Source organism: Chionomys nivalis, chromosome 6 (assembly GCF_950005125.1).
Source record: "Chionomys nivalis chromosome 6, mChiNiv1.1, whole genome shotgun sequence".
In the NCBI taxonomy this organism is placed as follows: domain Eukaryota; kingdom Metazoa; phylum Chordata; class Mammalia; order Rodentia; family Cricetidae; genus Chionomys; species Chionomys nivalis.
In genome coordinates, this window is record NC_080091.1 from 2,521,275 (window position 1) to 2,547,754 (window position 26,480).

Below are 26,480 nucleotides of genomic sequence, written 5' to 3' on the forward strand. Positions count from 1 at the left end.
TTCATTTTGGGTTTTTGGAACCCATTGTTTTTGAATGTATACCTTGCTCAGCCTGGATATAGTGGGGAGGGCCTTGGTACATCCTCAGAGTAATATGCCTTACCCTCTCTGGGGAGTGGATAAAGGGTCGGGTGGGGGAGAAGGTAGAAGGAATGGGAGGAGGAGAGGGAGTGGGAACTGGGATTGGTATGTAAAATAAAAAAATATGTTTTGCTTTCTTTTCACAAAATAAATAAATATTTTCTAACAATATTCTGAGCTTCTTTCATATTTGCTGTAATGTTTCTTTGCCATTTATGATTCTTTTAAATTAAGTCCTCTGTTTCTTTCTTTAGGTTACTTGAGCCAAGTGTCTGTCCTTATGGTTTATCTCATCAAAGAGTCTGATATTAGGTTAGCTAATTCTTCCTATTGTTTTCTTTTTTCCCATTTCATTGATATCTACTTTAATTTTATAATGTATTGCCATCACCTGGGTTTGTATATTCTTCTTTCTGTTTTTACATTTTTTAATATTAGAATTATTTTTACTTTTAAAACAATCTTGTTTTACATACCAAACTCAGTTCCCCCTCCCTTCCCTCCTCTCACTCCCCCCCACACAATTCTTCCACCTCACCTCCATCTACTCCTCATAGAAGGTAAGGCCTCCCATGGGGACTAATCAAAGTCTGTTGCTTCATTTGAGGAAGGACCAAGCCTCCCCCCCCCCCCGTGACTATGCTGAGCAAGGTATTCCTCCATAGGGAACAGGGTCCAAAAAGCCACTTCATGCACTAGGGATAAATATGGTTTCCAATGTTAGTAGCGCCACAAACTACCCATGCCACATAACTGTCACCCACATTTGGAGGACCTACTTCAGTCATGTGTAGGTTCCCCACCTATCAGTGTAGAGTTGGTGAGCTCCCACTAGTTCAGGTTAGCTGTTTCTGTGTGTTTCCCCATCATGGTCTTGACCTCTTTGCTTATGGTATTTCTCCTCCCTCTCTACAACTGGATTTCAGAAGCTTGGTCCAGTGCTTTGTTGTGGATCTCTGCATCGGCTTCCACCAGTTACTGGATGTAGGTTCTATGATAACAATAAAGGTAGTCCTTTACCTTACAAAAGCTTCTTTGTTTCAGCAAATCTGATTAATTTATTGTTGCTCTCAGTGTCTGTACTACTGGTATTATATTCAGAAAGTAGTTTCATGTTCCAATGCGTTCAAAAGCTACTTGCCAGTTTCTCTTCTATGAGGTTCAGTGAGGCTATATTATGTTGTGATCTTTGATCCATTTGGACTTGAGTTTTGTGCATGGCAATAAATAAGTATATATTTGCATTCTTCTACATGTTGGAATCCAGTTATGCCAGAACCATTTATTGAAGATGCTTTCTTTTTACCATTGTATAATTTTACCTTCTTTGTCAAAAATTAGGTGAGCATATGTTTGTGGCTTAGTATGATTCAATTCCATTAATACACCTGCTGGTTTTTGTGCAAATACTAAGATGTTTTCATTACTATAGCTCTATAGTACAGCTTAAAGTCAGGAATGGTTATGACTCTCGAAGTCCCTTCATTGTACATTGTTTGGGATATTTCCTGTCTTTTTTTCATATAAATTTGATTAATGTTCTTTCAAGGTCTGTGAAGAAATGTACTGGAATTTTGATGGGGACTTCATTGAATCTATTGATAGCCTTTGGTAAGCTTGACATTTTTACTATGTTGATTCTCCCTATCCAAGATCATAGGAGATCTTTCCATTTTCTAATATCTACTTCAATTTATTTCCTCAAACACTTAAAGTTCTCATGATATAGGTTTTTTACTTGTTTAGTTAGAGTTACCCCAAGATATTTTATGTTGTTTGGGGAGATTGTAAATGTTTTTTGTCTGTTGCGGGGTTGGTGAAGATCTTCTCCCAGTCAGTAGGCTGCCTTTTTGTCTTAATGACAGTGTCCTTTGCTTTACAGAAGCTTCTCAGTTTCAGGAGGTCCTATTTATTCACTGTTGCCCTTAGTGTCTGTACTGCTGGGGTTATACATAGTAAGCGATCTCCTGTGCCCATATGTTGTAGGGTACTTCCCATTTTCTCTTCTATCAGGTTGAGTGTGTTCAGATTGATATTGAAGTCTTTGATCCACTTGAACTTGAGTTTTGTGCATGGTGATAGATATGGGTCTATTTTCATTCTTCTACAGGTTGACATTCAATTGTGCCAGCACCATTTGTTGAAGATGCTTTCTTTCTTCCATTGTATACTTTTAGCTCCTTTATCAAAAATCAGTTGTTCATAGGTTTGTGGGTTAAAATCCGGGTCTTCTATATGATTCCATTGGTCGACTTCTCTGTTTTTATGCCAGTACCATGCTGTTTTCATTACTGTAGCTCTGTAATAGAGTTTGAAGTCAGGGATGGTAATGCCTCCAGAAGTTCCTTTATTGTATAAGATTGTTTTGGCTATCCTGGGTTTTTTGTTTTTCCATATAAAGTTGATTATTGTCCTCTCAAGATCTGTGAAGAATTTTGATGGGACCTTGATGGGGATTGCATTGAATCCATTAATTGCCTTTGGTAGAATTGCCATTTTTACTATGTTGATCCTCCCAATCCAAGAGCAAGGGAGATCCTTCCATTTTCTGATATCCTCTTCAATTTCTTTCTTCAATGCCTTAAAGTTCTTGTCAAATAGATCTTTCACTTCCTTGGTTAGAGTTACCCCAAGATATTTTATGCTGTTTGTGGCTATCGTGAAAGGTGATGATTCTCTTATTTCCTTCTCTGCTTCCATATCCTTTGTGTATAAGAGGGCGACTGATTTTTTGAAGTTGATCTTGTATCCTGCCACATTACTAAAATGATTATCAGCTCTAGGAGTTTTTGGTGGAGGTTTTGGGGTCGCTTATGTACACTATTATATCATCTGCAAATAATGCAAGTTTGACTTCTTCCTTTCCAATTTGAATCCCTTTTATCCCCATATTTTGCCTTATTGCTATTGCTAAAACTTCAAGAACTATATTGAAGAGGTATGGAGAGAGTGGACAGCCTTGGCGTGTTCCTGATTTTAGTGGGATGGTTTTAAGTTTCTCTCCATTTAATTTGATATTAGCTGTCGGCATGCTGTATTTAGCTTTAATTATATTTAGGTATGACCCTTGTATCCCTAATCTCTCCAAGACTTTTATCATAAAGAGATGTTGAATTTTGTCAAATGCTTTTTCAGCATCAAATGAAACGATCATATGGTTTTTTTCTTTCAGTTTATTTATATGATGGATTACATTGATAGATTTTCGTATGTTGAACCAGCCCTGCATCTATGGGATGAAGCCTACTTGATAATAATGGATAATTTTTCTAATGTGTTCTTGGATTCGGTTTGCCAGTATTTTGTTGACGATTTTTGCGTCGATGTTCATGAGTGAGATTGGCCTGTAATTCTCTATCTTGGTCGAGTCTTTGTGTGGTTTTGGTATCAGAGTTACTGTAGCTTCATAAAAGGAATTTGGCAATGACTCTTCTGTTTCTATATTGTAAAATACATTAAGGAGTATAAGTATTAAGTCTTCTTGGAAGTTCTAGTAGAATTCCGCACTGAAACCATCTGGTCCTGGACTTTTTTTGGAGGGAGGTTTTTGATAACAGCTTCTAATTCTTTGCGACTAACAGGCCTATTTAAGTTGTTCACCTGGTCCTGGTTTAACTTTGGTATATGGTATTTATCTAAAAAAGTGTCCATTTCTTTTACATTTTCCAGTTTTGTGGCATACAGGCTTTTGTAGTAAGATCTAATGATTCTCTGAATTTCCTCTGTGTCTGTATTTATGTCCCCCTTTTCATTTCTGATCTTATTAATTTGCAAATTCTCTCTCTGCCATTTGATTAATTTGGATAGGGGTTTATCAGTCTTGTTGATTTTCTCCAGGAACCAGCTTTTTGTTTCATTGATTCTTTCAATTGTTTTCTGTGTTTCTATTTTGTTGATTTCAGCCCTCAGTTTGATTATTTCCATTCTTCTACTCCTTCTAGGTGAGTCTGCTTCTTTTTTTTTTCTAGAGCTTTCAGGTGGGCTGTTAAGTCTCCAATGTGTGCTTTCTCTGTTTTATTTAAGTGGGCACTTAGTACTATGAACTTTCCTCTTAGCACTGCTTTCATAGTGTCCCATAGGTTTGAGTATGTTGTTTCTTTATTTTCATTGTCTTCAAGGAAGATTTTAATTTCTTTCTTTATTGCTTCCTTAATCCAGGTATGGTTCAGTAGTTGACTGTCCAGTTTCCATGATTTTGTAGGCTTTCTGGGGGTAGCATTGTTGTTGAATTCTAGCTTTAATCCATGGTGATCTGATAAGATACAGGTGGTTATTAATACTTTTTTGTACCTGTGGATGTTTGTTTTGTTACTGAGTATGTGGTCAATTTTTGAGAAGGTTCCATGAGCTGCAGAGAAAAAGGTATATTCTTTCCTTTTGGGTGGAATATTCTATAGATGTCTGATAAGTCCATTTGATTCATTACCTCCATTAATTCTCTTATTTCTCTGTTAGGTTTCTGTCTAATTGACCTGTCCATTGGTGAGAGAGGAGTATTAAAGTCTCCTATTATTAATGTGTGCGGTTTGATAGCTGCCTTGAGTTTTAGCAATGTTTCTTTTACGTACATGGGTGCTTTTATATTAGGGGCATAGATATTCAGGATTGAGACTTCATCCTGATGAATTGTTCCTGTTATGAGTAGAAAATGTCTCTCTCCATCTCTTCTGATTGATTTAAGTTTGAAGTCAACTTTCTTAGAAATTAGTATGGCCATACCTGCTTGTTTCTTATGTCCATTTACATGATAAGCCTTATCCCAACCCTTTACTCTGAATAGGTGCCTGTCTTTGTGGTTGAGGTGTGTTTCTTGTAAACAGCAGAATGTTGGATCCTGTTTTCGTGTCCATTCTATTAGTCTGTGCCTTTTTATAGGTGAGTTGAGTCTATTGACATTAATTGATATTAATGACCAGTGGTTGTTAACTCCGGTCACTTTTTTAGTAGTAGATTTTGTGTGTTTCCCTTCTTTCAGTTGCGCTGGTAAAGGGTCTCTAGATGTCTGAGTTATTGTGGTCATTGTTGGAGTCCTTGGTTAGTGATTTTCCTTCTATTACTTTCTGTAAGGCTGGATTTGTGGCTACGTATTGTTTAAATTTGTTTTTATCCTGGAAAATTTTGTTTTCTCCATTTATAGTGAACGGAAGCTTGGCTGGGTATAATAGTCGGGGCTTGCATCCATGGTCTCTTAGTTTCTGCAATACATCTATCCAGGACCTTCTGGCTTTCATGGTTTCCATAGAGAAGTCAGGTGTAAGTCTGATAGGTTTACCTTTATAAGTAACTTGGCCGTTTTCCTTTTCTGCTCTTAATATTCTTTCTTTATTCTGTATGTTTTGTGTTTTGATTATTATATGGCGAGGGGATTTTTTTTTGATCCAGCCTATTTGGTGTTCTTTATCCTTCTTGAACCTTCATAGGTATATCTTTCTTTAGGTAGGGAAAGTTTTCTTCTATAATTTTATTAAATATATTTTCTGGACCATTGAGCTGCGCTTCTTCTCCTTCTTTTATTCCTATTATTCTTAGGTTTGGTCTTTTTATTGTGTCCCATATTTCCTGTATTTTTTGTGATGAGAATTTTTTGGCCTTGCTGTTTTCTTTGATCAGCGTGTTTATTTTCTCTATGATATCTTCAGAATCTGAGATTCTTTCTTCTATCTCTTGTATTCTGTTGGTTATGCTTGATTCTGTAGTCTCTGTTTACCTAGATTTCCCTGTCCAGCCAGCCTTCTGTTTGTGTTTTCTTCTTTGCCTCCATTTCAGTTTTCAAGTCTTGAACTGTTTCCATTATCTATTTGATTGTTTTTCCTTGGTTTCCTAGGGTATCATTCACTGATTTACTCAATTCTTCAAACTTCCTGTTATACTTCTCATCCATTTCTATAAGGGCATTTTTTACATGCTGTTTAAGGGCATCAATCACTTTCATAAAATCAACTTTTTCTTCTTCTTCATGATTAAGGTGCTCATGTCCTCCTGTTGTGAGGTCGCTGGGTTCTGGTGGTTTCATATTTTTTTTTCAGATTGTTGGGTTAATTCTTGCATTGGCGCCTGCCCATTTCTTCCTCTGAATGCTCCCCTATGGATCTTCTTTTACTGGATCAGGTCTCCTTACCTACTGATGTACCTTCCCAGTGATGGCACTCCCTAGTGATGGCTCTCCTGGTGCTCCAGTGATATCTCTCCTGGTACCAATATCAGATCTCCGTGCCCAATGATGGCTCTCCTGGTGCTGAGATTAGCTCTCCCACTGATGGCTCTCCTGGTGCCGAGATCAGATCTCCGTGCAGGTTGGGTAGTTCGTAAACAAAGCACCTACCTTGCTTGGTGCAGGCAGGCCAGTGAAACAAAGGAAGTCTCGCCTGCCTACTTGCCCTGAGGATTCACCCCCAGAGCCCAGACAGACTGAGCTGGATGTTGTTATGTGCCCAAAGAGGAAAGGGGGCAGAAGTAAGAGGGATTCTGGGTGCAAGCTGGGTGGGATAGGAAGAGAGAGGCAGTATGCTGGGAGTAGAGTCCCTGCAGGAAGCCCAGGAAGTATAGGGTGGGGGATGAGGGACTTCAGAGTTCCCCTGTCCGTGGCTGCTGCCTTGGGTCACAAACTCACACCACTGATGGCTCTCCTGGTGCCGAGATCAGACCTTCATGCAGGTTGGGTAGTTCGTAAACAAAGTGCCTACCTTGCTTGGTGCAGGCAGGCCAGTGAAACAAAGGAAGTCTCGCCTTCCTACTTGCCTTGAGGATTTGCCCCCAGCGCCCAGACAGACTGAGCTGGATGGTGTTATGTGCCCAAAGAGGAAAGGGGGCAGAAGGAAGAAGGGTTCTGGATGCAAGCTGGGTGGGAAAGGAAGAGAGAGACAGTATTTGTATTTTGATTATTATGTTGCGAGGGGACTTTTTTTTTTTTGGTCCAGTCTATTTGGTGTTAAGTAACCTTCTTGTATGTTCATAGGCATGTCCTTCTTTTAGTTGGGCAAGAGTTCTTCATTGATATTTTTTTAAATATATTTTCTGTGCCTTTGAGCTGGACTTCTCCTTCTACCCCTATTATTCTTAGGGTTGGTATTTTCATGGTGTCCCAGATTTTTCAAATATGTTGTGTCAAGAATTCCTTGACTTTAACATTTTCTTAGGACACTGTCACTAAGACAAAAAGGCGACCCACTGACTGGGCGAAGATCTTCACCAACCCTGCAACAGACAAAAGGTCTGATCTCCAAAATATATAAAGAACTCAAGAAACTAGACGTTAAAATGCTAATTAACCCAATAAAAAAAATGGGGCACTGAACTGAACAGAGAATTCTCAACAGAAGAAATTCAAATGGCCAAAAGACACTTAAGGTCATGCTCAACCTCCTTAGCGATAAGGGAAATGCAAATTAAAACAACTTTGAGATACCATCTTACACCTGTCAGAATGGCTAAAATCAAAAACACCAATGATAGCCTTTGCTGGAGGTTGTGGAGAAAGGGGCAAACTCATTCATTGCTGGTGGGAATGCAAACTTGTGCAACCACTTTGGAAATCAGTGTGGCGATTTCTCAGGAAATTTGGGATCAACCTACCCCAAGATCCAGTAATACCACTATTGGGAATATACCCAAGAGATGCTCCATCAAATGACAAAAGTGTCTGTTCAACTATGTTCATAGCAGCATTGTTTGTAATAGCCAAAACCTGGAAACAACCTAGATGCCCTTCAATGGAAGAATGGATGAAGAAAGTGTGGAATATATACATATTAGAGTACTACTCAGCGTTAAAATCAATGACTTCTCGAATTTTGCGTGCAAATGGATGGAAATAGAAAACACTATCCTGAGTGAGGTATGCCAGACCCAAAACGAGGAACATAGGATGTACTCACTCATAATCGGTTTCTAGCCATAAATAAAGGACATTGAGCATATAATTTGTGATCCTAGAGAAGCTAAATAAGAAAGTGAACCCAAAGAAAATCGTATAGTCATCCGCCTGGAGAGGGGAAATAGACAAGATTGCAGGGCAAAAACTGGGAACTTGCGGGTGAGGTGGCATGGGGCAAAGGGGAAATGGGATGAGAAACATCAGAAGGGGAGGATGGGAGGAGCTTGGGGTATTGGAATGGTTGGGATATAGGAAGGGTGGATACGGGAGCAGCGAAGTATTTATCCTAACTAAGGGAGCCATCTTAGGGTTGGCAAAAGACTTGACTCTAGAGGGGTTCGCAGGTGTCCAGGGAGATGTCCCCAGCTGGTACCTTGGGCAACTGAGGAGAGGGAACCTGAAATGATCCTATCCTATACTGATGAATATCTTACATATCACCTTAGAACCTTCATCTGGCGATGGATCGAGGTAGAGACAGAGACTCAATTTGGAGCAACGGTCTGAACTCTTAAGGCCCACATGAGGAGCAGAAGGAGGGAGAACATGAGCAAGGAAATCAGGACCACGAGGGATGCACCCACCCACTGTGACAGTGGAACTGATTTATTGGGAGCCCACCAAGGCCAGCCAGTCCGGGACTGAATAAGCATGGGTTGAAACTGGACTCTCTGAGCATGGCGGACAATGAAGGCTGATGAGAAGCCAAGGACAATGGCACTAGGTTTTGAGCCTAATACATGAACTGGCTTTGTGGGAGCTTAGGCTGTTTAGACGCTCACCTTCCTGGACGTACATAGAAGACCTTCGTCTTCCTGCAGGGCAGAGAATTTTGACTGCTCTTCAGTATCGAGAGGGAGGGAGAATGGTGTGGGGGGAGGAGAAGAGGAGTGGGGATAGGGGGAGGGGAGTGGGGGGAGGGGGCAATATTTGGGAGTAGGGGAGGGAAATGGGAAATGGGGAGCATTTTCTTTGACTGATGAATCTATTTCCTTTATAGTATCTTCAACATTTGTAATTTAATGTTATTTTATCGATGAACCTATTTTTGCTCTAGTATCTTCAACACCTGAGATTCTCCCTTCCATCTCTTGTATTCTGTTGGTTATGCTTACATCTATCTGCAATTCCTGAACTTTTACCCAGATTTACCATTTCCAGGATTACCTCGATTTGTATTTTCTTTATTGCTTCTATTTCAGTTTTCAAGTCTTGAACTATTTGCTTCACTTGATTGTGAGGCTTTGGTTCTTTTGTGTGTGTGTGGGGGATCTTTTTGGCTTTCTTTGCTTTCTTTAAGGGATTTGTTGATTTCTTCCAATTTCATTTTTTTTCTCCTACTTCTTTAAGGAATTTATTTTTTCCTTTAATGACCTCTATCATCCTCAAACATTTTTAAATTTTTATTTTTCCAATCAATTATTTACACTTCCTTCCCTCTTCCCAATCCCCTCCTGCTCCCCCACACCCCTTCCTCCCTCTCCCGCCCTGCTTGAGAGAAGGCCAGGAATTCTGCCCTGTGGGAAGTCCAAGGCCTAGGGAGCTGTGCATCCATATAGACTAGGGTCCCAAAAAGCCAGAACATGCCATAAAAACAAGTCCCAGTGCCTTTATCAATGGCTTTTTAGTCAACCCCCATTGTCAGCCACAATAAAAGAGTCTGGTTTGATTACATGCTCATTCAGACCCGGTTCAGCTGGATTTGGTGTGCTGCCATTAGAAGAAGCACACTGCCTCAGTTGTTAGACCAACCCCTAGCGGTCCTGACTTCTTTGCTCATTTTCTCCCTCCTTCTGCCTTTCAACTGGACCTTGGGAGCTAAGTCTGTTGCTCTGATGAGGGTTTCTGTCTCTGTCTCCATCTGTTGCCATGCTGTACAAATATTCTATGGTTATATTTGAGATCATCAGTGTGATAGTGGGGCAAGGACAGTTCAGGTCCCTCTCCTCTGCTGTCCAAGGACCTAGGTGGAGACATCCCATGGACACCTGGGATCCCCTCTAGAGCCAAGTCACTTGCCAACCCTAAAATGGATCCCTTACTGTAGGTATCTTCTTCCCTGCTCCTATATCCACGCTTCTTCCATCCCCAATCTCCCACTCTCCCAAGCTCTTGCCAGTCCTTCCCTCTCCCCTTCTCTTCCCAAACTCACCCCCCCTCCTGCCCTACCCCCATGCTCACAGCTTTTGCCAGGAAATCTTGTTTGCTTCCAATTCCAGGAGGTCCCATTTATTCACCGTTGCCCTTATTGTCTGTGCTACTGGGGTTATATGTAGGAAATGGTTTCCTGTGCCCATGTGTTTCAGTCTACTTCCCACTTTCTCTTCGATCAGCTTCAGTGTGGTCAGATTTATATTGAGGTGTTTAATCCATTTGGACTTGAGTTTTGTGCATGGTGATAGATATGGATCTATTTTCATCCTTCTATAGGTTGATAGCCAGTTATGCCAGTACCATTTGTTGAAGACGCTTTCTTTCTTCCATTGTATATTTTTAGCTTCTTTGTGGAAAATCAGGTGCTCATAAGTTTGTAGGTTAATATCCAGGTCTTCTATTCGATTCCTTTGGTCAAGTTCTCTGTTTTTATGCCAGTACCAGGCTGTTTTCATTACTGTAGCTCTGTAATAGAGTTTAAAATCGGGGATGGTAATGCCTCCAGAAGTTCCTTTATTGTATAGAATTATTTTGGGTATCCTGTGTTTTTGTTTTCCATATAAAGTTTATTATTGCTATCTCAAGGTATGTGAAGAATTTTGTTGGGATTTTGATGGGGATTGCATTGAATTTATAGATTGCCTTTGGTAGGACTGCCATTTTTACTATGTTGATCCTACCCATCCAAGAGCATGGGAGATCCTTCCCTTTTCTGGTGTCCTCTTCAATTTCTTTTCTCAGTGCCTTAAAGTTGGTGTCAAATATATCTTTCACTTCCTTGGTTAGAGTTACCCCAAGATACTTTGTTATTTGTGGCCATCATAAAAGGTGAAGTTTCTCCGATTTCCCTCTCTGCTTCTCCATCCTTTGTGTATAGGAGGGCTACTGATTTTTTGAGCTGATCTTGTAACCTGCCACATCACCGAAGGTATTTATCAGCTGTAGGAGTTCTTTGGTAGAGTTTTTGGGGTCACTAATGTACACTATCGTATCATCTGCAAATAATGAAAGTTTGACTTCTTCTTTTCCAATTCAAATCCCCTTGATCTCCTTATGTTGTCTTATTGCTATTTCTAAAACTTCAAGCACTATGTTGAAGCGATATGGTGAGAGTGGCCAGCCTTGTCTTGTTCCTGATTTTAGTGGAATGCTTTTGAGTTTCTCTCCATTTAATTTGATATTAGCTGTTGGCTTGCTATATATTACTTTTATTATATTTAGGTATGAACCTTGTATCCCTATCTCTCCAAGGCCTTTATCATACAGGGGTGTTGAATTTTGTCAAATGCTTTTTCAGCATCTAATAAAATGATCATACGTTTTTTTCTTTCAGTTTATTTATATGATGGAATACATTGATATTTTTATATGTTAAACCAGCCCTGCATCTCTGGGATGATGCCTACTTGATTTTAATGGATATTTTTTTTGACATGTTGTTGGATTCTGTTTGCCAGAATTTTATTGAGAATTTTTGCATTGATGTTCACGAGTGAGATTGGTTCGTAATTCTCTTTCTTGGTTGGGTCTTTCTGTGGTTTTGGAATCAGGGTGACTGTCACTTCATAAAAAGAGTTTGGCAATGACTCTTCTGTTTCTATTATGTGAAACACATTAAAGAGTATAGGTGTCAGCTCTTCTTGGAAGTTCTGATGAAATTCTGCATTAAAACCATCTGGTCCTGGGCTTTTTTTTGGGGGGGGGGAGGTTTTTTATGACAGCTTCTATTTCCTCATGAATTATAGGTCTATTTAAATTGTTCTCCTGGTATTGATTTAATTTTGGTAAATGGTATTTATCATTGTAGAAGCCTAGACACTGATTGGATTGAAGGTGGTAGTGGCCAAAATAGATTGGGGCACTGAAAGTAGGACTTGGAATAGATTTGGGAATTTGAAAAGGAAGAAAAATGGAAAAATCTTGGAGACTCACCTGATTAGACCATAGGGGGAGAGACGGTGGAAGACTATTTAGGTAGCCACATCAAACACCAGTAAGTAAGTTTCAATGTATGAAATACAAGTATCACATGACTGGAACCCAATAATAAAACATATTTTCTTTTTCTATCATGTCTATACTATACATAACACAACTTTCTATTTTATAGATGAATCAGAATTTCACACATGATACATACACAACCAAACAAATTTTGAACATTTTAAAATCCTGTGATATTGAATTATTATGGCTTGGAATAAATGAACAAGATCAATAGTTTGAGAGTAGACACAGCACTATTTCTCTGAGTATAATATAGTGGCAACATCATTGCATTCACCAAACATGAGTTCCACAATATCATCTGTGCTTAAGAGCAGAGCAGTGCCAGTGTTTGTCAGTGTTTGTATTTGACATATTTAATTCTTAAATACGCACTACCTGATTTTACAATGGTAAATGAATAATGATGCTTGAAAACTTATTATTTTGATTTCAATAACATTAACATAACAAATATTCAAACTTACATAATACACAAATAGTCTAAAAGTCTCTGTGAGCACCTATGAGCTCAGTTTAGTTGGTTCCATAGGCTGTCTTTTGGTACCCTGACACCAATGTGTCCCATAGTCCTTCCTCTCCCTCTTTCTCAGGATTCCATAAACCCCTCCATAATATTTTTCTTTGCATGTATGCTTCTGTTTCCATCAATTTCTAGGTTTGGAGTTTCTGATTATTGTTGGAATAGGCATCAGTTTCTCTGGATTTGTGGGATGTAGAATGGTTCTCTTTTACAGCTAACTCATTTTCATTAAGAAGTTGAGTATTGTTTCTTTTTTTTTCTTGCTGATTTTTTTTATTAATTAATTAATTTAATTATTAAAGATTTCTGCCTCTTCCCCGCCACCACCTCCCATTCCCTCCCCCTCCCCCAATCAAGTCTTCCTTCCTCCTCAGCCCAAAGAGTAAGCAGGTTTCTCTGCCCTGTGGGAGGTCCAAGGACCACCCACCTCCATCCAGGTCTATTAAGGTGAGCATCCAAACTACCTGGGCTCCCACAAAGCCATTACATGCAATAGGATCAAGAACCCATTGCCATTGTTCTTCAGTTCTCAGTAGTCCTCATTGTCCATTATGTTCAGCGAGACCGGTTTTGTCCCATGCTTTTTCAGTCCCCGGCCAGCTGGCCTTGGTGAATTCCCGAGATCATCCCTATTGCCTCAGTGTGTGGGTGCACCCTTCGCCGTCCTGAGTTCCTTGCTCGTGCTCACTCTCCTTCTGCTCCTCCGTTGGATCGTGAGACTTCAGTCCAGTGCTCCAATGTTGGTCTCTGTCTCTGTCTTCTTTCATCGCCTGATGAAGGTTAATATTCAGGGGGATGCTTATATGTTTTTCTTTGGGTTCACCTTCTTATTTAGCTTCTCTAGAGTCACGAATTATAGTCTCAATGTCCTTTATTTATGGCTAGAAACCAAATATGAGTGAGTACATCCCATGTTCCTCTTTTTGGGTCTGGCTTACCTCACTCAGGATAGTGTTTTCAATTTCCGTCCATTTGTATGCAAAATTCAAGAAGTCATTGTTTTTTACTGCTGAGTAGTACTCTAATATGTATATATTCCATACTTTCTTCATCCATTCTTCCATTGAAGGACATCTAGGTTGTTTCCAGGTTCTGGCAATTACAAACAATGCTGCTATGAACATAGTTGAGCATATACTTTTGTTGTATGTTTGGGCATCTCTTGGGTATATTCCCAATAGTGGTATTGCTGGGTCAAGAGGTAGGTTGAACCCGACTTTCCTGAGAAACCGCCACACTGCTTTCCAAAGTGGTTGCACAAGTTTGCATTCCCACCAGCAATGGATGAGAGTGCCCCTTTCTCCACAACCTCTCCAGCAGAGGCTATCATTGGTGTTTTTGATTTTAGCCATTCTGACCGGTGTAAGATGGTATCTTAATGTTGTCTTGATTTGCATTTCCCTGATTGCTAAGGAAGTTGAGCATGATCTTAAGTGACTTTTGGCCATTTGAACTTCTTCTGTTGAAAAGTCTCTGTTCAGCTCAGTGCCCCATTTTATAATTGGATTGATTAACCTTTTACGGTCTAATTTCTTGAGTTCTTTGTATATTTTGGATATCAGACCTTTGTCAGTTGCGGGGTTGGTGAAGATCTTCTCCCAGTCAGTGGGTTGCCTTTCTGTCTTAGTGACAGTGTCCTTTGCTTTACAGAAGCTTCTCAGTCTCAGGAGGTCCCATTTATTCAATGATGTCCTTAGTGTTTGTGCTGCTGGGGTTGTACGTAGGAAGTGTTCTCCTGTGCCCATGTGTTGTAGAGTACTTCCCACTTTCTCTTCTATCAGGTTCAGTGTGTTTGGACTGATATTGAGGTCATTAATCCATTTGGACTTGAGTTTTGTGCATGGTGAAATATATGGATCTATTTTCATTCTTCTACAGATTGACTTCCAGTTTTGCCAGCACAATTTGTTGAAGATGCTCTCTTTTTTCCATTGTATACTTTTAGCTCCTTTATCGAAAATCAGGTGTTCATAGGTTTGTGGGCTAAAGTCAGGGTCTTCTATTCTATTCCATTGGTCGACTTCTCTGTTTTTATGCCAGTACCAAGCGGTTTTCAGTACTGTAGCTCTGTAATAGAGTTTGAAGTCAGGGATGGTAATGCCTCCAGACGATCCTTTATTGTATAAGATTGTTTTGGCTATCCTGGGTTTTTTGTTTTTCCATATAAAGTTGATTATTGTCTTCTCCAGATCTGTGAAGAATTTTGATGGGATTTTGATGGGGATTGCGTTGAATCTATAGATTGCTTTTGGTAGAATTGCGATTTTTACTATGTTGATCCTCCCAATCCAAGAGCAAGGGAGGTCCTTCCATTTTCTCGTGTCCTCTTCAATTTCTTTCTTCAAAGACTTAAAGTTCTTGCCAAATAGATCTTTCACTTCCTTTGTCAGAGTTACCCCAAGGTATTTTATGCTATTTGTGGCTATCGTGAAAGGTGATGCTTCTCTGATTTCCCTCTCTGCTTCCTTATCCTTAGTGTATAGGAAGGCAACTGATTTTTTGGAGTTGATTTTGTATCCTGCCACATTACCAAAGGTGTTTATCAGCTGTAGGAGTTCTTTGGTAGAGTTTTTGGGGTCGGTTATGTATACTATCATATCATCTGCAAATAATGAAAGCTTAACTTCTTCCTTTCCAATATGGATCCCCTTGATCCCCTTATGTTTTCTTATTGCTATTGCTAGAACTTCAAGCACTATATTGAAGAGGTATGGAGAGAGTGGACATCCTTGTCGTGTTCCTGATTTTAGTGGGATGGCTTTGAGTTTTTCTCCATTTAATTTAATGTTAGCTGTCGGCTTGCTGTAAATAGCTTTTATTATATTTAGGTATGTCCCTTGTATCCCCAATCTCTCCAAGACCTTTATCATAAAGGAGTGTTGAATTTTGTCGAATGCTTTTTCAGCATCTAATGAAATGATCATATGGTTTTTTTCTTTCAGTTTATTTATATGGTTGATTACATTGATAGATTTGCGTATGTTGAACCAGCCCTGCATCTCTGGAATGAAGCCTACTTGATCATAATGGATAACTTTTCTAATGTGTTCTTGGATTCGGTTGCCAGTATTTTATTGAGAATTTTTGCGTCTATGTTCATGAGTGAGATAGGCCTGTAATTCTCTTTCTTGGTTGGGTCTTTGTGTGGTTTTGGTATCAGGGTAACTGTAGCTTCATAAAAGGAATTTGGCAATGACTCTTCTGTTTCTATATTGTGAAATACATTAAGAAGTATAGGTATTAGCTCTTCTTGGAAGTTCTGGTAGAATTCTGCATTGAAACCATCTGGCCCTGGGCTTTTTTTGGAAGGGAGATTTTTGATAACTGTTTCTAATTCTTCGCGACTAACAGGTCTATTTAGATCGTTCACCTGGTCTTGGTTTAGGTTTGGTATATGGTACCTATCTAAAAAAGTGTCCATTTCTTTTGCATTTTCCAGTTTTGTGGCATACAGGCTTTTGTAGTAAGATCTAATGATTCTCTGAATTTCCTCTGTGTCTGTGGTTATGTCCCCCTTTTCATTTCTGATCTTATTTATTTGCGTGTTCTCTCTCTGTCGTTTAATTAGTTTGGATAGGGGTTTGTCAATCTTGTTGATTTTCTCCAAGAACCAACTTTTTGTTTCATTGATTCTTTGGACTGTTTTCTGTGTTTCTATTTTGTTGATTTCTGCCCTCAGTTTGATTATTTCCAGTCTTCTACTCCTCCTGGGCGCGTCTGCTTCTTTTTTTTCTAGAGCTTTCAGGTGTGCTGTTAAGTCCCCAATGTATGCTTTCTCCGTTTTCTTTAAGTGGGCACTTAGTGCTATGAACTTTCCTCTTAGCACTGCTTTCATCGTGTCCCATAGGTTTGAGTATGTTGTCTCTTTGTTTTCATTAAATTCAAGGAAGACTTTAATTTCTTTCTTAATTTCTTCCTTGACCCAGGTGTGGTTCAGTAGTTGACTGTTCAGTTTCCATGAGTTTGTCAGCTTTCTGGGGGTAGCTTTGTTGGTGGCTTCTAACTTTAATCCGTGGTGATCTGATAAGACACAGGTGGACACTGATATTTTTTTGTATCTGTGGAGGTTTCCTTTGTTTCCCAGTATGTGGTCAATTTTCGAGAAGGTTCCATGAGCTGCAGAGAAGAAGGTGTATTCTTTCCTATTTGGGTGGAGTGTTCTATAGATGTCTGTTAAGTCCATTTGATTGATTACCTCCAACAATTCTCTTAATTCTCTATTAGTTTTCTGTCTGATTGACCTGTCCATTGGTGAGAGAGGTGTGTTGAAGTCTCCTACTACTAGTGTGTGTGATTTGATGTCTGCCTTGAGTTTTAGCAATATTTCTTTTACATAAGTGGGTGCTTTTATATTAGGGGCATAGATATTCAGGATTGAGACTTCATCCTGCTGAATCGTTCCTGTTATGAGTATAAAGTGTCCCTCTCGATCTCTTCTGATTGATTTTAGTTTGAAGTCAGTTTTCTTAGAAATTAGTATGGCCACACCTGCTTTTTTCTTAGGACCATTTGCTTGAAAAACCTTTTCCCAACCCTTTACTCTGAGTAGATGCCTGTCTTTTTGGTTGAGATGAGTTTCTTGCAAACAGCAGACTGTTGGATCCTGTTTTCGTATCCAATCTCTTAGCCTGTGCCTTTTTATTGGTGAATTGAGACCATTAATATTAAGTGATATTAATGACCAGTGGTTGTTAACTCCGGTTATTCTTACTGCTTTTGGTAGAAGAGTTTGTGTGTCTCCCTTCTTTGAATTGTGCTGTTGAAGGGTCGCTAGATGCCTGGTTTATTGTAGGCAGTGTTGGCAATGTTGGATTCCTTGGGTTGTGATTTTCCTTCTATTACTTTCTGTAGGGCTGGATTTGTGGCAACGTAATGTTTAAATTTGTTCTTATCCTGGAATGTCTTGTTTTCTCCATTGATAGTGAACGATAGCTTGGCTGGGTATAGTAGTTTGGGTTTGCATCCATGGTCTCTTAGTTTCTGTAGTACCTCTATCCAGGACCTTCTGGCTTTCATGGTTTCCATAGAGAAGTCAGGTGTAAGTCTGATGGGTTTACCTTTATAAGTTACTTGGCCTTTTTCCTTTGCAGCTCTTAATATTCTTTCTTTAATCTGTATATTTTGTGTTTTGATTATTATATGGCGAGGGGACGTTTTTTTTTTGATCCAGTCTGTTTGGTGTTCTGTATGCTTCTTGAATATTCAAAGGAATATCTTTCTTTATGTTGGGGAAGTTTTCTTCCATAATTTTGTTAAAAATGTTTTCTGGACCTTTGAGCTGTGCCTCTTCTCCTTCTTCTATCCCTATTATTCTTAGGTTTGGTCTTTTTATTGTGTCCCATATTTCCTGAATGTTTTGTGATGAGAATTTGTTGGTTTTGGTGTTTTCTTTGATCAGTCCGTTTATTTTCTCTATGTTGTCTTCAGAATCTGAGATTCTTTCTTCTATCTCTTGTATTCTATTGATTATGCTTGCTTCTGTAGTCTCTGCTCGTTGACCTATATTTGCCATATCCAGCTGGTCCTCAGTTTGTGTTTTCTTCCTTGCTTCCATTTCAGTTTTCAATTCTTGGACTGTTTCCATTACCTGTTTGATCGTTTTTTCTTGGCTTCCCAGGGTATCATTTACGTATTTACTCATTTCTTCAAACTTTTTGTTATACTTCTCATCCATTTCTATGAGGGCGTTTTTTACATGTTTTTTAAGGGACTCTATTGCTTTCAAAAAGTCAGTTTTTTCCTCTTCTCCTGTGTTAGGGTGTTCAAGTCCTTGTGTTGTAAGATCATTGGGTTCTGGTGTTTTCATGTTTTTTTCAGATTGTTGGGTGAATTCTTGCCTTGGCGTCTGCCCATCTCCTCTTACCGATGCTATCTATTGGGTTTGATTTAATTGTAGCGGGGCAATCTGCTCTCAGTGCAGGCTTCACTGTTTCTTGCCCGCACTATCCTGTATCCAGTGCCTCCGCTGCCCGGGCCTGCCTGCCGGTGCCTCCGCCGCCCGGAACTGTCTGTGCGCCGGTGTTTCCGCCGCCTAGGCCTGCCTGCCGGTGACTCCACCACCTGGGCCTGCCTGCGCGCCGGTGCTTCCGCCGCCTAGGCCTGCCTGCCGGGCCTGACTGTCGGTGCCTCCGCCACCTGGGCCTGCCTGCACGCCGGTGCCTCTGCCGCCCGGACTTGCCTGCGTGCTGGTGCCTCCGCTGCCCGGGCCTGCCTGCGCGCCGTTTCTTCCGCCGCCTAGGCCTGCCTGCCGGTGCCTCCGCCGCCCGGAACTGTCTGTGCGCCGGCGCCCCCGCCGCCTAGGCCTGCCTGTTGGTGACTCCGCCACCTGGGCCTGCCTGCTCGCAGGTGCTTCCACTGCCTAGGCCTGCCTGCCGGGCCTGACTGCTGGTGCCTCTGCCACCCGGGCCTGCCTGCACGCCGGTGCCTCCGCCGCCCGGACGTGCCTGCGTCTGAGTATTGTTTCTTATATGTCTATAAAGAATTTTGGTGGAATTTTAAAAAGTATTGCACTGAATCTGTAACTGCTCTTTGTAAGACAGACATTTTTACTATGTTCACCCTGCTGATTCATGAGCATGTGTGATCTTTCCATCTTCTAATATATTCTTAATTTTCTTTCTTTAAAGACTTGAAGTTTTTGTTGTACAGGTTTTAATTTTCTTGGTTAGTTAACTCCAAGATATTTTATATTACTTGTGGCTATTTTTAAGAGTATTGTTTCCCTGATTTCTTCCTCAGTCTCTTTATCATTTGTATAGAGGGGGGATACTTTTTTCTTTTTACTTAATTTTGTATAAGTCACTTTGCTGAAAGGTGTTTATCATCTATAGAAGTGTCATGGTAGAATTTTTGGGGTCCCTTATACTATCAAATCATCAGCAAATAGAAAATACTTTGACTTCTTATTTTTTAATTAGTATTCCTTTGATCTCCTTTAGTTTTCTTGATGCTCTATCTATAACTTCAAGTTCCATATCAAATACAAAGTAAGAAAGTGGACAGTCTTGTCTTGTCCCTGATTTTTGTGGAATCACTTTGAATTTCCATCTAACTTGATGTTGGTTTTTGGCTTGCTATATATTGCCTTTTCTATATTTAGGTATTTTCCTTTTATCTCTGATCTCATAAAGACTTTGATTATGAAGGGGTCTTAAATTTTCTCACAGGCTTTTTCAGCAACTAGTGAGATCATCTTGAGTATTTTTCATTCAGTTTGATTATATGGTGGATTACACTGGCAGATTTTTGCATGTTGAACCATCTCTGCATCTCTGGGATGAAGCCTACTTGACCATGGTGGATGATCTTTATGATAATGTTGGATTTACTTTGCAAGTATTTTATTGAGATTTTTTTGCATCAATATTCATGAAGGAAGTTAGCTTGTAAATCTATTTTTGAGTCTTTGTGTGTTTTTTGTATCAGGATGACTGTAGCCTTATAGAATGTATTTTTGGCAATGTTCCTACTTTTTTATTTTGTGGAGTAATGTTAAGAGTATTGGTATTAGCTTCTTTTTGAGGCCTGGTGGAACATAGCAATAAAACTGGGCTTTTGTTGTTAAAAAAGACTTTTAATGATAGGTTCTATTTCCTTGGGGGATATAAGTATATTTGGATTGTTTATCTGTCTTGATTTAATTTTGTTATGTGGTACCTATCTAGAAAATTTTCCATTTATTTTAGATTTTCCAATTTTGTAGAGTAAATTTTTTTTATTTTTATTCTTTTTTAATTAAAATTTCCACTTGTCCCCGTTTCCCATTTCCCTCCCTCCTCCCAAATATTGCCCCCTCCCCCCACTCCCCTTTCCCTATCCCCACTCCTCTTCTCCTCCCCCCATTCCATTCCCTCTCCCTCTTGATACTGAAGCGCAATACAAATTCCCTGCCCTGCAGGAAGACCAAGGTCCTCCCACTTCTATCTAGGTCAAGGAAGGTGATCGTCCAAACAGGCTAAGCTCCCCCAAAGCCAGTTCATGTATTAGGATCGAAACCTAGTGCCATTGTCCTTGGCTTCTCATCAGCCTTCATTGTCCGCCATGTTCAGAGAGTCCAGTTTCAACCCATGCTTATTTAGTCCCAGTCCAGCTGGCCTTGGTGGGCTCCCAATAGATCAGTTCCACTGTCACAGTAGAGTAAATTTTTTTGTAATATGACCTAATGATTCTCTGGATTTCTTCATTGTCTGTTGTTATGCTCTCCATTTGGTTTTTGGTATTTTCTAATTTGGATATTATTTTGTTGCCTTTTAGTTAGTTTGAATAATGGCTGGTCTTTGATGTTGATTTTCCCAACAAACCAGCTCATTGATTCTTTTTATTATTTTGTTTCTATTTTATTGAATTTAACCCTCAGTTTGTTTATTCCCTGACATCTATTCCTTTTTTTCTTCTACAGTTTTCAAATGTGTTGCTAAGTCTCTCTATGAGAATTCTACAGTTTCTTTATGCAGGTACTTGGTGCTATGAATTTTCCTCTTATCACATCTTTTATTGTGTCCCACGAATTTGACTCTGTTGTATATTCGTTTTCATTAAATTTTAGGAAGTCTTAATTTCTTTAATTTTCCTTGACCCATGAATCATTCTTTAGAGAGGTGTTCAGTTTCCATGAGTCTGTAAGCTTTCTGTTGTTTTTGCTGTTGTTTAAACCCAACTTTATTCCATGGTGGTCTGATAGATGATGTGTTATTTCAATTTTTTTGTATTGTGGAGATTTGCTTTGTAATTGAGTATATGTTTAAATTTGAAGAAGATTTTAAGAGATGCTGAGAAGAATGTATATTCCTTTGCGTTTGATTAATATGTTCTTTAGCAAACCTTTTAGGTCAGTTTGAGTCATAATGTCTGTTATTTCCATTATTTCTGTTTACTTTCAGTTTGGATGACCTCTCAATTGATTAGAGTGTGGTGGTAAAGTTTCCCACTATTAACATGTGGGCATTGATGTGTGATTTAAGCTTTAGTAATGTTTCATCCACAAATGTGGATGTCCTTGCATTCGACGCATAGATGTTCAGAACTGAGATGTTATCCCAGTGGGTTTTCATTTAATAAATATGAAATGTCCTTCTCCACCTCTTTTTATTTATTTATTTTTTTGAGACAGGGTTTTTCTGTGGTTTTGGAGCCTGTCTTGGACCTAGCTCTTGTAGACATTGAACTCATAGAAATCTGCCTGCCTCTGCCTCCCAAGTTCTGGGATTAAAGGCATGTGTCACCACTGCCCAGCTTCTCCTTCTCATTTGATTAATTGTGCTTTGAAGACTATTTTGCTACATATTAAAAAAGTTATACCAGCTTGGTAGTTAGGTTCATTTGATTGGAGAACCTTTTTCCAATCCTTTGCAGTAACGTCTATCTTTGATGCTGAGGTGGGTTTCTTGTATGTAACAGAGGATGGATCCTGTTTTCTTTTTTATCAATTCTGTGTGTTTTAATTGTCTTCTTGATCCTCAATTGAGAGATATAAATGACCAGTGTTTGTTATATCTTGTTATTATGTTGTTGGTGACAGTGGTAGTGTAGTGTGGTGTGGTGTGTGTGTGTGTGTGTGTGTAGATGTTCAGGTTGTATGTGTATGTTTTCCTTCTTTGGATTTTGCTTTTGTGAGATTATCTATTAATTATGTTTTCATGGGTGTATTTAATTTCCTTTGTTGAAGTTTCTCTTCTTTAGTAGTACCTTCTATAAAGTTGGAATTGTTGATAGACAGTGTTTAAATTTGACTTTGACATTTATTAACTTGTTTTCTCCATCTATGGTTGTTGAAAGATTTGCTGGGTGTATTAATCTGGGCTTACATCTTTGAAGTCCTAGAGTCTACAAGACATCTAGCTGGTGATGCCCTTTTAGCTTTTAGAGTCTTCAGTGAGAAGTCTGATGTAATTCTTATAGGATCCATCTTTATATGTTATTTTATCGTTATGCATTACAGCTTTTAAAAGCTTTTTCTTTTTGTTCTGGATTTTGTTTTGATTCTAATGTGACAGGGGACTTGCTTTTCTGATGTAATCTCTTTGGCATTCTGTAAGTTTCTTAAAAATTTATGGTCATGTTTTGCAAGTTAGGAAATTTTCTTCTATTATTTTGTTAAGTGTATTTTCAGGATTTTTATGCTGAGGTTCTTCTCTTTTCCTGATTATTTTTAGGTTTTGTCTTTTCATGATGTTACAGATTACCTGTATGTTTATTGTTAGGTGTTTTTATTAGATTTAACATTTTCTTTGCCCAGTGAAATTATTTCTACTATTGCATCTTCAACCCCAGGCACCTTTTGTATTCTGTTGGTACTGCTTGTGTCTGTAGTTTATATTTGCTCCCTTGGATTGGCTAGTTCCTGAATTCCCTCAGTTTGTGTTCTTTATTGCTTCAGTTTCAATTTTCATGCCATGAATGTTTTCTTTCTTGCTTTTTCTTGTTATTCTTGACATTTTTCAAAAGATTTGTCAATGTCCTCTAATTCTTTGGTGAACTTTTCTTCAGCTTCTTCAAAGGAGTTTTTCATTTCCTCTTTAAGAACCTCTATCATCTCCAATAAAGTTGTTTTAAGGTAATTTTCTTTTGCTTTGACTATGTTGGAATATTCAGGTTTTTCTGCCATGGGGATAGATAAATTCTTGTAGCATCATATTTTTCTGGCTGTTGTTGATTGTATTTGAATACTGTCATTTAGGCATCTAACTGTGGGATAATTAATTCTCGTCCTTGAATTTTGAATTTCTCTTTGTTTGAATAGTGTTTTGTTTCTGGTTTCTGTTTTCATTTGGTTTCATAGTCTTTGAGGCCTATATTTCTGGCACCTGGCATGACCTCTGGTCTAGCAGGAAGTCTCTGTCCAAAAAAGAATTTGCCCTCTGGTGATTAAGTTGAATTTTGTTGTAGCAGAAGATCATTTTTTTTTTGGCATGCAACTGAGCATCTGTAGTCTGATCAATCTAGTGTGGCACAATTTTAGACTTTCTTATATGATTATATGTCAATTTTACTTTATCTGAATAAGTAGATCATTATTTCATTGCCCAAGACAAACAGTAACAAACTTGTCTGCATGAGGATTATCATGAGGGATTCAAGACAGACAGTAAAAGGGGATTTCTACAGAGTTAGTCCATTAGTGTCCTTCTTGAAACTGTAGTAAAGCAGACTGTGACAGGCTATACAGAATATCAGTGGAAGGTGCTCTCCGTAACTTAAATATGGAATGAGTAATAACTTTAGAAATTGAAATGTTGATTATTTTCCTCCCATAGATCAGAAGGAGTGTATCCCTTGCCCAGTTCAAGAGTTTCCAAACCCTGAGAGAAACAACTGCCTACAAAAGTCAGTGACATTCCTGTCCTTTGATGATTCTCTGGGAACAGCTCTAGCCTGCACAGCTCTGTGTTTGACTGTCAGCACAGTTGTAGTTTTGGGAATCTTTCTCAAACACCAAGACTCACCCATCGTGAAGGCCAATAATCGGACTCTCAGCTTCATCCTGCTCATCTCCCTCCTCCTCTGCTTCCTGTGCCCATTTCTCTTCATTGGTCAGCCAAACACAGCCTCCTGCATATTGCAACAAATTACATTTGCTCTGGTGTTCACTCTGGCTCTTTCCACTGTTTTGGCTAAAACTATAACGGTAATTCTGGCCTTTAGAATCATGACACCAGGAAGAACAATGAGAAGGCTCTTTGTCTCAGGTTTCTATAACTCTGTCATCCCCATATGTATCTTGATCCAGCTTATTCTCCTTGGACTCTGGTTGGGAACTTCTCCTCCCTATATTGAAGAAGATGCACACTCTGAACATGATCACATCATCATTTTGTGCAACAAGGGCTCAGTCACTGCTTTCTACTGTGTGCTGGCATATTTAGGGACCCTGGCCTTAGGAAGCTTCACTGTGGCTTTCCTGGCAAGGAACCTACCTGATAGATTCAATGAAGCCAAGTTCCTGACATTCAGCATGCTGGTGTTCTGCAGTGTCTGGGTCACCTTCCTCCCTGTCTACCACAGCACCAAGAACAAAGTCATGGTGGCTGTGGAGGTCTTTTCCATTTTAGCATCCGCTGCTGGACTGCTTGGATGCATCTTTTTCCCAAAGTGCTTCATAATACTCCAAAGGCCTGATAAGAAACATTTGAAATGTTTTAAAAAACAAAACACACTATAGAAATAAAAATGATTATTTTTATTACTTAACTAAGTCTATCATAAACCCATTTATTATAGAAAAGTAAAAAAATTTGTAATTATTTAACTACTTTTCAGAAAGTTTTTCTTAAGTTTATACTTTAACAAAAATAAAATAGTCTCAATGTGTCTCACATAAGACAATCTATTCTGGAAGTATAAGCTACTGCTGGAAATACATTTTATTTAGTTATTCACATAACTTATAAATTCATGGCCAATAGATATACTCAAATTTCAGTTACAAGATAGCCTCCAAGATAAATAATACAGGGACTATGTTTTTCTTGTTCTTTTATTTATTTATTTTTTTTTAGAGTTTAAGGGGCTTTGTGTGATTGTTGAGAACCTTATATAGGTTACACAAAGTATGGTACTCTGGAAAAGGGTGCTTGTAAAAAGATCAAGCCAATCATAAATTTGTATGTAGAATGCTCTAAAATCTAAAAATATGTCTGCCACAGAAGCCAACTATACCATTCCTTGACATATGCACAAAGGAATTAACACCTCACTCCAGAGATTCTTGCCCAGACATTCACATTGCTGTTCTTTCAAAACAGATAGAAAATGAAAGCACCAGGTGTCTTTCAACTGCAAATGGATAATGAAAGTATTGTGCTCATGAATGGATGGAAATAAAAAATTATGCTGAGTTAGGTAACCCAGACCAATAAAAAACAAAGCCACATGTTCTCTCCACTTTGAGGCATCTAGCTCTAATTTTTACATGTTAGTATTCTCACCAAGACTAAATATAGAAATCAGGAAAGAGGGTGAGGATGCAATGGAGAGTAGAATACAAGGGTACAAGTGATCTTACTGGTGAAACAGTAAAAGATGGTACTCTAAATAAGAATAGGGTTGATCAATTCAAAGAAGGAAATATGCATAACTATTATACATAGATTTAAAAGAATCATGAGCAAAAGAGATAAACATAATGAAAAAAATAGCAGAATATTGAATCCCAGTCACATCTGACACAACTAAAAAACAAGTCCCACATCTAAGGCTCAGAGAACATGCAGAACATAGAGTCCTAAGATTGTAAAGGGCAGAGGATCAGAGATTTCTCTCAAACTGTGTCTCCTAATAATGCCAGCAGCTACACCCATAAGTCTTACCAATATGACTGATGAAAAATGAACTGAACAGGTAAATGATAATAGTCATGCAAAAATGGTCCAAGAAGAAACCATAAGTCCTTGACCTTATACAAAAATCTACATGGGACAAGTAAAGGCTGTGAGTGGGAGACATAGTTTTTCCCATGAAAGACCACATCTGTCGATTACCCAACACCAAATGTAAACCATGAAAAAATATACACAAATAACATTACAAAGACTGAGAAAGTTATATATTAGAGTATATACATACATATATGCATGTAATAAGTATTAATGACGAAAGAGGCTATAGATTTGAAAAACCCAGAAAAGTTGTTTGTGAAAGTTTATATGGAAGAAAGGTAAGGTATAAAATGATGGAATTATATTACAACTTCAAAGAAAGAAATAAAAGATACTCAGTTGTTTAAAAACAGAAATTTTCATATAATCTGAGAGAATTTTAAAAAAAATATTTAATATAGTAACCTAGATCTAGAAATACAAACTTTATGCATTCTTTATCTTCTGAAGTTTCTAACTCCAAACCATA

General features: G+C 38.8%; 1 protein-coding gene across 1 annotated transcript in view; it reads left to right on the top strand.

Moving 5' to 3' along the window:
* The window catches only part of LOC130875605 (vomeronasal type-2 receptor 26-like), a gene marked incomplete at its 3' end in the record, with an annotated part of 59,378 nt that extends 34,601 nt beyond the window's left edge, over window positions 1–24,777 (top strand). The window contains exon 6 of the mRNA XM_057771622.1: window positions 23,891–24,777. Coding sequence (XP_057627605.1) covers window positions 23,891–24,777 — 887 coding nt within the window. The remainder of the gene's footprint in view (window positions 1–23,890) is intronic.
* Between the last annotated feature and the right edge of the window lie 1,703 nt (window positions 24,778–26,480).